We start from the raw sequence: 18,984 nt of genomic DNA on the forward strand, positions 1-18,984 counted from the left end.
ATGATGATGGGAGCTGCAGTCCAACAATATCTAGAGGGCCACAAGTTCCCTATCCCTGCTCTATAACAAGAAGCACCTTGGGAGCGACATTCTTTCCCCCCATACTATAAAATGCTTTCCTTTTTCTGTATCCTAAAGAATTTTCTGTATCCTAATTTATCTCTCCTATCACTGTGTCCTAAGGATGGTGTTTTCTGAGAAAGCAAAACCCAGAAAGGCAACCAAATTGCCAAGCTGTCACTGTGACGTAGGTAGTAGTTTAGCACTTTCCCACTGAGAATATTTAACACTGGAATGAAATAATAACTTGGTTTTGAGCAATATTTTTTTTAAAAAAAAAAACCAACTCTAATAATTAAATTAAACCTTCTATTTGAAAAGCTATCAATGGTCCATAAATATTGATGGACATCACTTGGACTAACTCTTTAACAAGGATAAGTTTCCATTTATCAGATTGTATTGTTTAAAACATGAGAAAACATGCATTGCATTGTGCTTGTGTTAGCTATTTATCAAGGTTTTTGTGTTGAAATCTCAGGCAGTTATTTTTGGAATATATTAAAATCACATTATCTGACAAGTAGAATGAATGAAAGGAAGCAATATACGCATGATATTTTTACATGCATGTTACCTGTTGTGATAGCCTTCCTCTAAAAATATTTATAGCTTCTAAAACTATATGAATATTACAAGAAAATGATCTGTCTTAGATTTCCACAAGCATTTTGAATTAATGATAGGAGAGACGCTTTGAATCAAGATGTATGGTAGTCTTGTACTTCTAAAATGAGGTTATGATTGGACTGTATATATTTCCTATGCATTATGTCATTCTTGCGTGACATAAATGTGCTGATAATGGGGAGTGGAGAATATAGTTAACCAAGTCAGGATTCAGGAAAGAACAGTGACTAAAATTATAGAGAACAAACTGTCACTTTAAGGGCTAATGCAGGAGATGACATGGTACAGTCCTGTCTCACCATCATGCCACCTCAGAATTTATGTGGGGGTTTGTTTCAAATCATCACATGTGAAAATTACTGCCCATGTTAATATTTAAAATACAGGCAAAATAGAAGACTAGAAGGATTCAGCAAGAGTTCCCTGATTCTTAGCTCCCAAAGTCCTTTATAAAAGAATCAGAAAATTATAATTTGGCTTTTTTTCTGAAACAAGAATTACAAGAGCAAATGGCCTACAAGAGCTCTAGCAGATAAAATAGAGGACTTAGAAAACAGAGAACAATGACAGAATATACATATTGTAGATTCACCAAGAAAAAGAAGTGCAAGAATCCAATTAAATTCTTAAGGGCAGTTAAAATGTTATATCCCCCCATGTGCAGGCTGCTAAAAATATCTTCAGTGTGGTGCACACCATACAGGAACCATAATATTAGAAACCAACTTACCATGTTGATATCCTTGATCTGGTGAAGATCAAACTAAACTCTGATAATAAAGTAAATACATTCTTATTTCTTTTAATATTTGTCAAATGTGAAAAGTAAATCAGCTCAAACCTTGTAAAGTACAAACCAGCCCTAACTATGCAATTCTGCATCCACTAAGATCTGCCTTTTGATTTTAGTTTGTTGACTAATTTATTGCCTTCCATTTCTTTGCAACAACAATAATAAAATATCTTTTAATTCACAGTCCAATGGAAACACACAAAGAGTGCAGACACCTGCAGAACTCAGCTTGGATCATTAATCCAGAATAAATAGTTGTCCCAAAGTAATATTCATTACATAAATCATTTAAAAGCATACATGAATATAACTTGCTGTCACTACATTATTAAAGTTGGTGGGTATGCTTGATAATTACTAAACCCAGTTGAGACATTTCCAGTGCAATAGTGTGCATGCATATCTACACAGAACTAAGTCTTATGTTGGATTTATTCCCAGGTATGTATAGGATTGTAGCTTTAGTTGGTCAGCAACACTCTTCATCTGCTGGACAAGTGTGCAAACTATAACTATGCAGTTATATATGATGTGGGCACTTGCAATGAATGCCCAATACCCAATTTTCACAAGTATTGTTCCCCCTCAAAAAGGTGGGGAGCTTATACTATATTGGTGTCCAGTCCACATGGCCTGCCTGTGTCATATGTGGAGAGGGGAGGGGTGTGCCCACTCAGCTTTCAAAGAGTGTCACAACCCAGGTAAGTGTCTGACCCATCCATATGACCTGGATAATTATTACTCTATGTGCAGAGTTTCACTAGAACTAAAGGAAGCTTAAGACCACTCACTCCCCTAAAACAGATGGACAAGAAATTGGTAAGCCAGTCTCATGAAGTACTGTTCACCAAATACCTCCATATACATGTCAGAATCTGAACATCTGTTAAGATAAATCACCAAGGTCTGCATTTAAAAACAATCAGACTGCAAAATAGATCTCCTTGATTTAAAAAAAAATGCATGTATAGAGAAGCTACATATGCGTGTCTTCATAAAATTAACTATTGTTATTTTATTTATTTATTTATTTATTTATTTATTTCTATACCGCCCAATAGCCAAAGCTCTCTTAATATGTCTTAATATTATTTTTACCTGGGCATAACATTTGTATTAGGTAATTTCTCTAGTTTCTTTTCCAAGTAAAATAAAGATATGTAGATATAAATCCCACAAATCATCACTATTTTAATCAGTAACAGTCATAAGAAAGTGCCTCTCTTTCAGTCCATTCTTCAGACTTAATAATATAAAGGCTGCTGCCACCTTGGCAGGAAATGCAAGCTCCTCTGTCCTTCAGTGAGTACAGAAAACTGGTGTTAAGGGGGAAAAAATGGGGTAAGTTTCAATGTGTATTATTAGCTTTCATCATATATACCACTGTTTTATTATAGTTTACCATTGCTTTTTTTTTACATAAAATATAGGGTATTTTTAATTGAAAGAGAGTGTCTAATGAGAATTATACTGAGAGAGAACCTGCTCCATGTTATTATGATTATTAGTTTTTTATTATTCACATAGTGGTTGTGGGTTAACACCACATACAATCAAACAAACCAATAGATGATTTAAGGAAAATAACAAATGTCTGAAGTGGGGGAAAAAGAGGAGAACTCCGGAAGAAGATATAGAAAGAGAGGAGCAGGGCAAATACTAAAACAGAAGAAGAAAGGAGAAAAAGAGCTACTCTATCTTTCTCTTAAACTTTACTTGTCATACTTTTTACAGCAATGGATTTTCCTCCCAATTTGTACATCCTTTCTTTATAGCACAACCCACAAACCAGTTAAACTTAATTTAACCCAGGTTCAACTGGCTTAAATCCAAGTACTTCATCTTAAGTGGTTTGTGGATTGGTCTACCCATCATATATAGTATCTATTATATACAGTTGTTATAATGTTGTTATAAATTAAGGTATAAAAGGGAGGAAAATAATCATATCAAATGTTCTTAACATACACTGCTTTTGGAATTTAATCTTCAGTGGGCCCAAGACCATTCCTTTGGACCTTGCAGAACCTTCCCTTACTAATCCTACATACACATACACATACACACACACACACACACACACACTGCCTAAACCTGAAATGGTGCTCTTAAGGGCAGCCCCCATTTCCACAAAGTTCCACATACAAATAAAAAAATGATGGACCTTTGAATCACAGCAAGTGCTTTTTAAAGTGTGTGGGCCAGTTTGCATGATACGAGGGTGTTTAATAAGCTACAGTGGCTTCTTAACCACCCCCATGCATGCTGGTTGTGTGCCACCTGATTTACCTAGTTGCCTTCACTGGGTGCAGCTCATCATGATATCCAAACCCAGTGAGAGTGGCTGGCTAGAGCTGCTAACAAACCACCAAGGACCCATAGCCTCTTCTAGGTTTCCTAATTACCAGCGAGGGTAATTAGGTAAATTGGGCAGCATGTGACTGGCACACACAGGGGTGGTTGACAAACCACCATAAATTACTGACCACTCTCGTGTCACGTAAACTTGGTGTGTGTGTGTATTTGCCTTTGTCTGAAGTCAAAATAACATTGAAATTACAACATGCATTCATACACAATGCCTGCATTAGAGGTTTATATTGTTTCATCTGCATCAGTGGCTGACTTCCCTGTGCAAAAACACCCTTTATTTAATATAGCAATATGTCATCAGAAATAGAAAAAACAACTGAGTTATATTTTAGAGGGTGGAGCAGCGTTGAAATGTGAATACACATTTTAAATTTACTGGCCATAGCCCAACACAGAGTTAGCTGTGCCCACTGATGTCATTGTGTGTTGTATTGCATTCTTCGAGGTTAGATCACTCAGATTTTAGTGCATCCTTGGGCATTTTGCTTTTCTTAATTGAACTATCTTGTTACCTTATATAAATGGTAATTTTCAGTGGCCCTTAAAGGGAGCACAGCTGGAAATCATCCCAATTTTTTTACAAGCAGTAAAAAAAAAAAAAAGCAATGGCAATTTATATTTATAATGCTACAGGTTTTAAAAGTAATACACATTGAAACTTACCTGCTCTTTCCTCTCACTGAAATGTAAAACATCCTTTACCTATGTCATATGTTTGTTTTTTAAATGTTTATTGCTTTTCTAAAATAATATCCTTTATCATGGACAGATGAATGTTCAAGTAGAGAATGCATAAAAGAGCATAATAGATATTGTTACCATGTTCCTGTTCCTATTTTTCTGCTATTTTAAAGAGTGAATCAGAATGCTCACAATTACTTATTTGGAAAGTATTTCATATATTGACATTAAAGGTCAGACTGGTGACTGTTGTTCAAGCCTTTGTTACTTGATGCATATCTCCATTAAAGTCCAATTTTCATTTGCCTAGTAATTGCATGCATGTCATTGCTATATCCCAAAATGGTATAATCTTGAACAACCACATTTTAGAATATAAATTAATCAGATTTTGTTGTAACTTACAGACAGAATGACAACAGGGATAACTTATTATATAGTTAGTATATTATATTTCCTCATAAGTATAAAATGAGCCCCTATAGTGACATATCTCTTTGATACCCCTTAAGAAATCATCCTAATACATCTCCAAATGATTTACTTCAAGAAATCCAAACTAAGGAGAAATTTAAAAATTACTGACTTCGTAGTGTAACCACACTAGCAAATGTTGTCTATAAATCATCTCCAAAAAAGTCATATCTTAACACAGACTTGGTTTGCATGATCAAAACAAGCCACCATGGCTTAAACCAGCATGTGCTGGACATCATTTCCCTAATCACCTGCCCAGGTGCAGCTTGTCGTGTCATTTGAACCCAGTCAGCATGGCTTATTTGAAGGGGAAGCAATCCTCAATTAACCCATAGACTGTTGTTGGCAGTTGACAATGTCTGGATATCCCATTAAATTCCATGAATAAAGCACAGCAGTGAGACTATAAAAGCTTCATCTGGAAGCACCCTAAGAGTTCTGAGGATTATTGCTTTTGATCAGCAGTAATGCTAGCATAAACTGTTTTGAGGGTGCCAAAGGAAGGCTTTCCAGAATTCTCAAGCATGCACAGTCAAAATACTTTGCCTCTTCTACCACCAGGGAGAAAGAAAGAAAGAAAAGACCACAAAACAGTCCTATTTTCTTCAAGTTATCTCCCAGGAAACAGCCTTTTCCTAGCTAGGTCATGATTACCAGGTGTAGGCCTCAGACCATAGCCATTATTCTTTTAACATTTCTACCTTCCTCTTTATCCCAGCATGAACCATGTCGGGTTGGATGTTGTGTAACTTGACCTTGCTTAGAAATAAAAAGGCAGTTTAGCGCTCAACTACCACAAAGACAGTGAAAAGACAGTGATTAGAAAATAAAGGAAAGAGCCCAGACTGTATGATCATGTATAATAGAAAGGAAACACTGTGCTACGTGGTCAGTCAGTTGAAAAGACTAGTTTCCACAAACCCAAGCAGCAAGTTTCATTTAGTCATACTTAGTCCATTGTTAGTTACATGAACCAATAAGGTTTTGTACACACTTAAAAAGCCTTTACAGTCTTTTTACTTGTGCTCATGTAACAGATTGCAAGAGAAATAAAGAAGGCTGGCCTCTCTCCGTCCTTCAATTCTTTTATCACTCTCAAGGTTTTAAAAAGTAGCTTAGGGATTTGACATCAGGAGCTACTGAGTAAACAGAGCAATTCTAGAGTCTACGAAGGCAACTCTGAATCTTGCTGAATCTTAACCATCCAGCACACAGTTAAATGTTCTCAGTGCCTTGGATTTCAGTGGGACTAAGCTAAAAAACACATTTAAAAAATCAAATGGTACAGTAGTTGTCCTGGGTTTATGTCAACTCAAAGTGCAGCTGAGGGATAGAATGTTTGACTGTTCCACTATATAAAAACAAAACAAAAAATAACCAATAGTTTGGATCCATTCCATACTTTAGAGAAGACCCACTGAAATTAATGGAACTTAAGGTCCCATTGATTTCATTGGGTCTACTGTAAGTGCAACTAAGTCTGGATCCACCCCAAAGGGGTACATCCAATGTTACATGAGCAGACTTCTGCTCATGCGATGGGACTTTCCCTTCCCCTCATTCCCCTTGCAGCCCCCTGAAATTGCTGTGGAGGGTCCCCCAACCCCAGAAGCAGTTTTAGGAGGGGTGTGGGAGGCTACAGGGGTAGGAGCAATCTGTTCTACTAGTACAGGGGTGTTAAATCTCAGAGTCAGGGGCCAAGTCCAGCCTGCCAGAGTTTCCTAGATGGCCGTGCCCCCTTTCCCCTGACTACCAAGCATTTGGTGGTTTCGTGACTTTTGCAATTCCTCTCCCCCTCCCCCCCTCCCCATTCCAAAAGGTTGGAATGCCTCTCCTAAGCCTTAGTTACTGGCAGTTAGAGCTTTAAGCTAAAATATGTTGGCAGTTTGGCCCCACCCCCTTTGCCTTCACCCCCAACACCCCCATTTGAATGTGGTCCCCCCCAAGAGCTTCTCTGAAATTGAATTCAGCTCTTGGTCTGAAAGGGTTTTAATACCCTTGTACTAGTGGATGCCATTCCACTGGTGGACAGACACTATTGGATACAACCTGACATGTCTATCAGAAATTGTCATAGAGAGAAGTACTTTAGCTAGCCTAGCCTTTTCCCTGAAATTACAGCTTTCTATTTATGTGGGGTGGGGGAAGGATTAAAAAATGTAGATCCACACCATCACTCTAAAATGGTACAGGGCCAGAAGGGCTGTTCTATGTATTTTTTTAGATATGTAGATTGGCCCTCAGTCCCTTTTATTAGTAAATGAAAACCATGCTCAAGTGACTAATTGGGACCTATGAAATGGCTCCCAAAGATGAAACACTGCATATGGAATAGGATATAATTGCTTCTGATTAAGAAACCTTTCTATTCCTAATGGTCTACACTGAAAACCTAAGCGAGCAAAATGGTAGTTTTCCATAACAAATCATATGCCACAAATCACATGCCACGTTGGAAGAACCAAGGGCTCCTTTGAGCCTTCTTTTGAATAAAATAAAAGTAACAATTATTTTTGTTTGTGTTGGTGTGAAAAACTCATGTGGGAGAGGCACACCATGCCCATAGATCTTTCTAAAGTGTTCTTATAAAGTCATTTCTATACCGCCTTTTGGGCCTAACAAGTTCTTTATTGCGCCTGCCCCCAGGTATTATTCTTCCTCCAAAGTTGCCTGCCATCCACTTTCTAACTTGTTTGCAACCCCTTAGGACAAAGCCACCTTAGGAGAAAAGGTGTGGACTCTGAGGGGGAGTTATATGTCAGCAAACCGAGCTTGTTCCCCAGTCTCTATTGAGAAGGACTTGAGCTGGTCTTCCCTAACCTCCTGCATCATCCCATTGTGCAGAACAACTAGGAAGATGGGAGAGCTTTCTGGGCAGCAAATTCAACAGTCAACGAAACTCTCAAAGTTAAGTGATTTGAGAAACACAGAAGAAACAGGGGAAAAGACCTAAGTCATATGACAGCAATAGCGACAACACAACATTGCTTCTGCTAGCTTGTCCATACAGTTCGAAAGTCAATTTCGGTCCTGAAGTTCAAGCAGGCTCACAACAACATAAGGGTCAGTGCTCCTTCCCATTCCTAACAGTGGACTTCTTCCTATGGGCAGATTCCGCCCCCCCCCCCCACACACACACACACACAGCTGCCACTTGGGAAAAAGGGAGGTTGAGGAGAAATACCTTCAATTAGCAGTTAGGAGGTGGAGATAAGGTTATGGTCTTTAATGGAAGAGGTTTGCTCATGGGTGGGTCTCAGAAACTGGCTCTAGAAGGTATGGGGGGCACATATGCACACCTTAACCAGAGCAGGGCTGTGTTTCCACCAGCGATTTACTCCAGCCTGGCTGTGCAGTGAGGGCTCTGTGTTTCCATGTTGTCATGGCCATTCAGCACCAGCCCCGCATTTTATCCCTGAAAAACTGCTTCTTCTGAGACTGCTTATAGTCCGACTTTTCCAGCTTACCGCGGCTCCATTACTGACCTGTTTCCACAACCGCACTGGGTTTGGTATCATAGTCCTGCCCATGGGGCATGTAGCCCAACCTTTGTGGGTGTGTCACTCTGACCTCAGTGACCCAACCCTTTCCTTCCCTGTTTTCTGGAAGTTTCATCGCTGTTTTGGAGCAGGATGCCAAGGGACCAACGTTTAAAACATCATTGAAAATAAGCACTAGAACACAGCCCATGACCCCAGTTTTAGAGTGGGGGTTCTCCCATTGTGCTGAATGAGGCTTGCCCTCTCAATGACCACAGAAATAACAGAGAAGCCCCTCAACTGACATGGCACATATCTAAGCCCAATTCTTTAAATGCAATTAAGCACGATCTCAAGGCTTTGGTCCATTGCCTTAGGAGGTAACTCATTCACAGCTTCCATATAGAGATCCTGTACATTAAAATGGGGGCTAGTTTTGCTCTCTTTCCTACAACAAACCCATTAGTGTCTCCTCAGAAGTAACTCCCATTGTGGTGGATGAGGCTGAGATTCCCCCTGAATTGAAATGGCACACATTAAAGCCCAATTCCTTAAATGCATTTAAGTGACCAAGCCAGGCTCCAATGAATTGCCTTAGGAAGAAAGTACTTGGCAGCTTTGCTATAGCTATCCTGCAGGTTACAATGGGGGCTGGATTCTGTTTACTACTCTCTTTCCTACAACAAACCCATTAGTGTCTCCTCAGAAGTAACTCCCATTGTGCTGAATGAGGCTTGCCTTTGAATGCCTACATCAGAACTTACAGAGATTCCCCCTCTATTGAAATGGAACAGTTTTAAGCCCAGTTCCTTAAATGTGATTAAGCCTCGAGGGTTTGGTCCACTGCCTTAGGATGTAACTCATTCACAGCTTCCAAATAGAGATCCTGTGCATTAAAATGGGGAATGGTTTTGGTCTCTTTCCTACAACAAACCTATTACTGTCTTGCCAGAAGTAACTTCCATTTGGTCAATGAGGTCCTGTGGGTTAAAATGGGGGCTAGTTTCCCTCTTTGTGTTCTCCCCCCCTTTCCCAGGACAAGCATATGTGTGTCTACTCAGAAGTAACTCCCATTGTGCTCAGTGAGCCTTGCTCCTGAAATGCAGGTGCATCTGGACTTTCAGGGGAAAGGAGAATCGGGGGAGAGGGGGAAGGCCTCTCTTCACAGCAAAGCTGATTCCTTTTTTAAAATCCCGTACTCCTCCATTAGCTTCTTCTTCCACTGTCCTGGAAACACCGCCAAGGAGGCAGGAACACTGATGAGGTAATCAGACTCCACCCAGCCATCAAGAAAATAAGTGGATTAGAGCTCAGTGGAAACAGCACAGAGCCCCAGGCTACAGCGATGATAAGCCGGGACTTTAAACACTGAAAACTGGAAAAGGAGCAGATGCGATTGGGGAAACATCACAACGAAGCGAAGCTGATAGTGTGGCAACAGGCACCTGGTCTCGAGTAGTTAATTGTGCTAAAGGATTAAAAGGAGGGGAGAGAAGGTGGGAGTCTTGCCTGTCAACAAGGAGAAAGTTTCAGCCACCTGTGTCAGAGAGGAGAGTTTATTTGGGGCTGTTTTAGTTATTCTTATTTTATTTACCTAAATAAAATAGAAGCTATTTTAGCTTCTCTGAAGAAACTCTGAAGAAGCTCTCTCTCTCTCTCTCTCTCTCTATATATATATATATATATGCAAAACAGGATCATACTGGGTTCCTGTAACCTTTCAGAAAAGACTCTTAGAAAAAGACTTTTAGAAGACCTTCAGAAAAGACTTTTGGAAAAAGAATTTCACAAAGACTGCTTGAATATATTTGTTTAAATTTTCTACATATATATATATATATATATATATATGTAAAATGTATCTACATTGTTTTTTCACAGTTATATTATTTATGCTTAAGCACTATTCATTTTCACTAAAAGATAAATCAGCAAAAATTATGAATGATTGTAAGTGGCATGCCATCTACGGCATGCCTAAGCAAAGGCAAAGGGGATGGGAAGGAGGAAGGAACTGGGATGGAATACTTTAGGTATTTAGGAAGAAGGGGAAGAAATGGAAGCAGTGACAGATTTTACTTTCTTGGGCTCCAAGATCACCGCAGACGGTGACTGTAGCCATGAAATTAAAAGACGCTTGCTCCTTGGGAGGAAAGCTATGGCAAACCTAGACAGCATAGTAAGAAGCAGAGACATCACCTTGCCGACAAAGGTCCGTCTAATCAAAGCTATGGTTTTCCCAGTAGTAATGTATGGCTGTGAGAGCTGGACTATAAGGAAGGCTGAGCGCCGAAGAATTGATGCTTTCAACTGTGGTGCTGGAGAAGACTCTTATGAGTCCCCTGGACTGCAAGGAGGTCCAATCAGTCCATCCTAAAGGAAATCAACCCTGAGTGCTCATTGGAAGGACAAATACTGAAGCTGAAGCTCCAATATTTTGGCCACCTAATGCGAAGAGAAAACTCTCTGGAAAAGACCCTGATGCTGGGAAAGACTGAAGGCAAAAGGAGAAGGGGACGGCAGAGGATGAGATGGCTAGATAGCATCACTGATGCAACGAATATGAACTTGAGCACGCTCCGGGAGAGAGCGCAGGACAGGAAGGCCTGGCATGCTATGGTCCATAGGGTCACGAAGAGTCGGACACAACTGAATGACTGAACAACAACAACAACAACTTTAGGTATTCTCTGGCTTAGAAAAAAATTCAAAAACTTTCAGTTCTGAATGCTAGTCTCATATTAGAAGTGAGATTATGAGCATCTGAAATTTATATTTCTGAGTCAGGAAATATGAATTTCAGATGCATTACTAGTGTGGATAGGACATGTGGAACAGATTAATTAAAGTTAACTGTTCATAAAATTCCCCTACATCGCTGCTTCCCATTCCTTCTATTTCTTACTTCGGTATCACAAAGCAAAACAAAATTAAAAGATGTGAGGGGATATGAGGTGCACACTACCCAGCACCGTAAGTATTAGAGGAAAAAGGTTATTTATTTTTTTAGGGTGCAATCCTATGGCCACTAGTTAGCGGCTAGACGGCCACAGGATAGGTTGGTTCCCTGAGAACTGACCTCCACCTCCTCCTGTGATGCCTCGTAGGCAGCGTGGATCAGCCCCACACTCTGTGCTCGTAAGAGGCGCATGGAGCAGAAAAAATGGGGTATTCCTGGGGGTGGGGTAGGGAGGGCAGAAGTGCTGTTCCAATGCTTCCTATGCATCGTCCAGCATCCCCCCCGCTCCGCTGCGACTTCCCATGGCTAGACAGCTGAAATTGACTGTCTAGCCGTGAATGCAGGGTGGCTGAAGCTGCTCCTGCCCTGCAATGGATAGGTGGTCACCTCCGAATTCAGAGGTGGACGCCTATCCCGATAGGATTGCGCCTTTATTTATTTATTTATTTATTTATTTCATTTATATCCTGCCTTTTCTCCAAGGAGCTGAATTTCTCTAATATTGCTACAAATTCTATGGAAAATTTATTTTAAATAAATGCAGGGATGTGCTAATGTCACTTCTTCAGTGGAAAAAAAAGCACAGATGGTTTCAGACAGAATTTTGACAGAAGTAGGGGTAAATAATCTAGGGAGAAATTTCTGTTTTGTGTCTTCTAAAACACACCACGTAACCATTTCAAATTAAATAACATAATATTTGTCTTTCCTTAATGAGCCGTTGAATCTTTGGTTATATTTTGTAAAGACATATTCAGAAGTATCCTGCTGCTTAGTGTAACAATCCAGGAAAGATGCCGTTGGATCATCTTCCAGTCTTACTAATGTGTCAGCTGTACCCAAGAAGCAACCATGGGGAATGTCTCCTACAACCACTAACGCAAGAATGAAGCCTCTCATGCTCTGGGCCTGAAGCCAGTGAGAGTGTCACTTCAAATCAGTAGGCAGATGGATTGTTTATATTCACCTCCAAAGCATCAGAGTTGGATTAAAACCAAGCTTCTAGGGTACTATAAAATGCACCATTCTCTTTAAGACTAAACTAACATGCATTGTGACCATACCCAGTACTTCTAGGTAATGGCGAGGAGCTAAATGGTCACACTGACTGACAATATACTCTTTCCCTCTGATCTTCCTTTCTCCACCTTCTAGACTTTGTACGCACCTGCTCCATTTGCAGGTGAAACAAGCTGCCAGTGCAGAGCTCCTCATGAGAAGCTCACCGTTGCTCAGGCCTGCCTTGGAACACCAGGTCAGTCTTGATTTGTGAGATATAGATGAATGTAATGGAATAGAACATTCGTACTTGTCCTTGCAGTTAGAAAAAAGTGTTTTACAGGAAAGACAGATTGCAGTACTGGGGTGTGTAATTAATAAGAGACCACCTCCTTATTCAAATTGCCTGGCACATAAAAGATGTCCAGATAACTGGTTAATCAGTAGTTCTGATGAGTGCACATGCTTTTTATTATAGATATGTTCAAGTAAATGCCCAATATTTGGTCAATATTGTTGATATTTCTTATGTGAATACTGACAATCCCAGATGAACCTTGAGTACCATTTTTGGGTGGAAAAACAGGATATAAATTTAATAAATAAAAATAGGATTGCATCCAACATTTTCGCTCTGTTCATGAAACAGCTTCCATTTGTGGAAGGAGACTTGTGCTTACGGAAAGAGTCCTTCCATAAGCACAACTGTCTTTTCACGAATGGAAGCTCCATCCATTAATGGGGCAAATTGTTTGGATCTAATCCATAGATTACAGATATAGACATATTTCCTCATTCTTTAGATGTGTGTCATTGGGAACTGATAACCACAACATTCGTCTGGAATTGTGAATGTGTGTGGGTGCTGACATTCATCACATGGCAGACATTCATAGTAGCATATACACTTGGGCTTACATGAGATAGAGAAGTATGTTTGCATAGTCAGGGAATATAGAGAGCTGGGGCTAAAATTTACCATGTCTTAACATTGTAGGGGGGAAAGGGGAGCTTGTGGGCCACTTAGAAACTCCCTGAATAGCAGTGGCATGTTAATATTGGATGTCAGGAAACCATCAAACATTTGGCATCTTTTTCAAGAAAACACACTTCATAGTTTTTTTAAATAACTACATTTATTTAATGACCTCACATTTTAGGAGAGTTCTGGATTTTGAAACACGCTAATTATGTACACACACTCATGCAAATTCTTCATTTTGGTAGCAGATTTCTATGTTAGTTTTATTTTATAGTGAATTATTTTTTCTAATTGGGACTTTTTTCTAATCTGGATGAATTTGCCAAATCAGCAGAAAACAAAACAATCCTTTGCTTGATGAATGTACCCACTTTGATTTTGAATATATGTAGCAAATATATCATCATAGTCTGATATAGATTTAAGGTATAGCTCTGCTTTGACCTGGAATTGTTTCATTGCTCCCACAGTGGACAGACCTGTCAGAGTCTATGCAGATGGAATATTCGATCTCTTCCATTCTGGTCATGCTAGAGCTCTTATGCAAGCCAAAACTCTGTTTCCCAATAGCTACTTGTTGGTAGGAGGTAAGACTAAAATTTGGAGAAAAAACCACACACATTAGGTTGATCATCTCTATGGTACAGTCTGCAGAGCAGGCACAGCACAATCAGGAGGTTGCTGGTTTGAATCTCACATGGGCAAAGCATGAATTCTACCGTTTGCTGAGAAACAACAGCAGGAGAAGGCTCTTGCCCTCATGTCCTGCTTGCCTGTGTCCCAGAGGCATCTAGTTGGCCACTGTTAGAAACAGGATGCTGGACTTGATAGGCTGTTCGTCTGATCCAACAGGGTTCTTCTTAAGTTCTTACGTATCTTCTCCATACAATGTGCACTAATATCCCTCCACTCCTCTATTCTATACAAGTGAGTTATTGGTTAAAGACTTGTGGGGAGCTATTATCTTATCTGAGACCAAGAAGAAATTTAAAATGAGATCTAATCAAGAATCCGTTTCTGATGCTTCTTTCTTAGATCTCATAAAAATAGAAATATATTAGCATGGCATGTACTGAAGATACATTTGATTTTATTTAAAACATTTTTATTTTACTCCTCAGCCCCCCCAAAAAAGGCTCCTGGAGCAGCTTACATACAATCAATGGCTATGAATGGCTACTAGTCCTGATGGCTCTATGCTGCTTCTAGTATCAGAGGCAGTAAGCCTATGTACACCAGTTCCTGGGGAACATGGGCAGGGGGGTGCTGTTGCACTCATCTCCTGCTTGTGGGCAGCTGGTCGGCCACCATGTGAACAGAATGCTGGACTAGATGGATCCTTGGCCTGATCTAGCATGGCTCTTCCTATGTTCTTATGGTCTTAATTAGTAAAAACAAGACAGTTCCTGCCTGCAGGCTTACAATCTAAAAAGACATGACACAAAAGGAAAAAAGGGGATAGGGAGTGGAAAGGAAAAAGCAAGTGGTCTTTCAGCAGGGCTGATGGAATGGCCCTGCTTCCCATCATCACCCTACTATACTACTATTCTATGATCTCCCTCTGCTGGAGCCTATTGAAATGACAGTTGAGGGAGCATCATCTCATCCAAGTCCTGGGATATTATCCCCTTTTCCCACTCGTTGGAATTACTTGTTGAAGGAAGGCACCCGAGGAAAGTGGTCCTCATGGCAGATATTGCTACTTATTCCATAGGAAGCTGTAGCAATAAGCAGACCCAGAAAGCATAGACATGGGAAAAAAGAAGTGCGACAGAGCAAGCTGAAAGAAGGCAATGTCTAGACAAAGCCAGGTTGTGAGGATCAGGAGTTATAAGTTAGCAGGAGTTGGGCAAAAAAATCCAGGGTACATTTACAGAAGAACCTCTCTAGTATACCTGTATCCATCCTGCTTTTGTTTCTTGCTTTCATAAACAAGAATAGTTTGTTAAAGGTAGGGTAGAATCTGTGAGCAAGAATGGAGGCAAGCCCTTTTGATTTCTTTATTTGCATTTTTGTTCATTTTACACTTCCATTATTGTGCAGACTACTGTAATGTGTTCTACCCCAAAGAGCATGCTCTCCAACACCAGAGACAGAGTTGAATCCTGATTTAGTCATAACACTGAAAACAAAGGGACTTAAGTTAGTAATTATTACCTCGCACCCCCATTGATTTCAGTGGGTCTACTCCAGGGCCCTGTTTCCATGACAATGGAAGGAGAAGGGAGAAGTGGCTCACCCACATTTTTGTAGGAGCCGCTTTTGGTCTGGGTAGGGCTCCACAAGGGTGTACATCACACCGTTTTCAGGGACTTCACATAACTTACTTCTGGGGGGGGGGGGGTTGGAGTGAACGTCATCTGAGTGGCAGGGGCTGATCAATCAATAAGAGAGGCTCCCCCCTCCCAGGCTCCATAAAGAAGGTGCGAAGAAGTTACTTCCCCTTGTGCACATTTGTAAGACAAGCCTCCCAAAGAGCCCCAAGCTCCATTGAACACAATGGGTGTTACTTCTGAATAGACACACATATGCTTGTGCTGGGAAAGAGGGGAGAACACAGGGATGGGAAACCAGCCCCCTTTCTAACCAAACCGATACTGCGCAGGATCCGTATAACAAAGGTATGAATTAGTTACTTCCTAAGACAATAAAGCGAATAATGGAGAATCGGAGCCTCGAGATTGCGCTTAACTGCACTTAGGGAATTGGGCTTTAAACTGTGCCAAGTCAATTGAGGGGGATCTCTGTAAGTCCTGGTGTGGGCATTCAGAGGGCGAGCCTCATTCAGCACAATGGGGGTTACTTCTGAGGGGACACTAATTGGCTTGTGCAGGGACAGAAAACCTACAGGAAACACCCCTTGACCTGGGTCACAGTGAAAGGCGCACCCCTGGGCAGGGCTAGCATACTAAAGGCCAATGCGGGGGTTGGGGCACACAGCAACTGTACTGGGGAGAACCGACTTGAGGAAAAGAATCGGACTTCAAGCAGTCTCAGGAAATCCGGTTTTTCCCCGATAAGCTCCGGGGTGGCTGCTGGATGGCCACGTCGTCATGTATCCCTAAGGACCGCAACATGCAGCTGGCTCGGAGTAAATTGCTGGTGGAAACACCCCCAGGCATGACAAAATCTGGATCCAACCCACAAGATACAATACAGGAAGGGGAGACAGGGGTATACATAGGAGCAATACACCAGCCATCCCCAACCGGGTGACCTCTGGGTGTTTTGGACTACAACTCCCAGGATTTCTGACAATGCTGACCACACTGGCTGGGGCTGATGGGAGCTGAAGTCCAAACATCTGGAGGGCACCAGGTCAGGGAACACTGCCATATACTGTTTCAGTTATGCATACTCAGGCTTGGTTATAGGCTTAGTTGCACTAGGGGATGAGAGCATGTCTTTGTACTTATTAAAGCCCTACATTGATGGAGCGCCCTTACCCATATGTCCTTCCCCATAGTATAGGAGAGGCCCTGCTGTTTGTTCCATCATTTACACGGATTAAAAGGCTTCCCAGTTGCCATGCCTGCCTAATGGAATTTGCTCCTGAAGGAAACTCAGCTGGCAATCTCAGTGACCACCATCCTCTAGCAAGTGAAGGCTTTTCTACATAGGAAAGCCTTTTCAATGGGCTGAGAGTGATCCTGGAACTGAACATTGCTGTACACTTTTAGGGTATGATCTTTCGCTATGTTTATATTTTTAGAGGTATATTGTGATTTGATGTATTGTTTTTCATGAGGCTGAAATGTATTGATTTTGTTGTTTATTAATGTGGTACCCAAGTACCCACTGCTTTGGGCACTTAGTAGAAAAGAAATGAAGAAATACCATCAATTCATATATCAACCTGAGCATCAGATGGGTTTTTAGAAAAGTCTGTTATGATGAGAAGGAAACATGGAGATCTTCTGGGCTGCTATTAGTAAATAATTACATAGCAAATCTAATCAGAGGATCTGACTCTTTTCTAATTGTGCTGTGTGGTCTCTTGAACTGCAGATCAGCTCTCTTGGCTTTAACTAAGGGTGCTTCCAGCCAAGTTTTTTATTGTGCAATCGCACTGCCTCATTCAGATAATTTTATGGGGAATCCAAACAATAACATCTTGAGTTTGTATCCCTCCTTTGTTTCCCCACCACTCTTCCATCTTTTTTCTTACCAGAGAAGAAAAGATGGAATAGCTTTTGATTGTTAGTGCTAGAAACCCTCCACTTGGAAGCACTTGGAAGCACTTGGAAGTCTGCATCTAGCCACAGAGTTCAGACAGCCATCCCTTGCTACATCTTTTGCTGCTCCTATTTTCTGGGTTGTTTTGTTTAAATTTCACAGTCATGAATTAGTGGGATTTGGATTGACAACTACAAATGTAACTCACAATACCTTTGAAGAATTTCTAACCGAACAGATAAGCAACATTTTACAGGGCCTGTGTCACTCTGTTTTGATTTTTTCTTGTATGTATGTCAGTTTGCAGTGATGATCTAACCCATAAGTTTAAAGGATTCACTGTTATGAATGAAGCGGAGAGATATGAGGCCCTCAGACATTGCCGCTACGTAGATGAAGTCATCAGAGATGCTCCATGGACACTCACACCAGAGTTCCTGGAAAAGCACAAGGTGCCTTTCTGTTCTTGTTTGCCAAGAGGAAAAAAAATATTATTTTTAGTGATTTTGCCAAATGTTGCAAGTGACCCAGTTTTGAATATAAATTTGGCATGCTTATAAACCATGGCATACTGTGTTCTGAACTGGACCCTTCTCTGCCCTCCGTAGTTTCTTTCTGGCCCAGATTTTAATCCAAGATGGAAAATAACTCCTCGTTGTCCTCACTTACTTGGTGGCAGCATTGGCAGCAGCAGAAAGGGAGATCTTCCTTCCCATCTCCCTCTCTTGAGATGCTACTATGCAGTAATGCAGGTGCCAAGGATGTTAGGAAACCTCCCTCCCTGCTACCGTAAAAAAAAGAAGCAAATGCAGCCACATACAAGGGCTTAGGGGCTCATGGGGGGTTGGAAAAGAGATACAGGCCCCATCACAATTCCAATGATGTCCTTGGAACTGCAACAGGATCCAATGTGACAGGATCCAAATTTGAGTTGCAACTGTGTTCTGAATTAACCAAGCTATTGTCTGACTTTAAAACAAAACAAAAAATAGCTAGGCTTGCTGAGCCCAATTCTGAATCAAACTTAGGGAGAGTTGACTTTTACTACTCATTACCTCCTACTGCCATAGGAACAAGTGGCTTTTTATGTTATTAGACCCACTACCACCACCACCACCGAATTGAGACCTTCCTAGTAGGGAAAATGATCCAAACCCAAGCAGTGCAGATCAAGCCCACACAACTGAGACATGTAATTTGTACCTTTCTCCTCCATCTCCAGCACATTCTAACTCTGACAGCAGTCCTATCCGTCTTGATATTGGTATGCTAGCATTAGAAATCATCCTTCAAGTACCAGCATTTTTCTGTATGCCCACAAAGCTATTGTGTTAGAAGGAGTAGTGATTTGCACACATTTTAGTATGCAAACAAT

General features: G+C 40.8%; 1 protein-coding gene across 2 annotated transcripts in view; it reads left to right on the forward strand.

Moving 5' to 3' along the window:
• The window catches only part of PCYT1B (phosphate cytidylyltransferase 1B, choline), a 46,960-nt gene that overhangs the window by 12,051 nt on the left and 15,925 nt on the right, over window positions 1-18,984 (forward strand). For both annotated transcript variants that reach the window (XM_084843994.1, XM_084843992.1), the window contains exons 2-4: window positions 12,608-12,707; window positions 13,904-14,020; window positions 17,910-18,061. In XM_084843994.1, the coding sequence (XP_084700120.1) occupies window positions 12,608-12,707; window positions 13,904-14,020; window positions 17,910-18,061 (369 nt within the window). The remainder of the gene's footprint in view (window positions 1-12,607; window positions 12,708-13,903; window positions 14,021-17,909; window positions 18,062-18,984) is intronic.

This window comes from Heloderma suspectum, chromosome 3, assembly GCF_057233095.1.
Source record: "Heloderma suspectum isolate Gila_16-S chromosome 3, 16-S_ref, whole genome shotgun sequence".
Lineage (NCBI taxonomy): Eukaryota > Metazoa > Chordata > Lepidosauria > Squamata > Helodermatidae > Heloderma > Heloderma suspectum.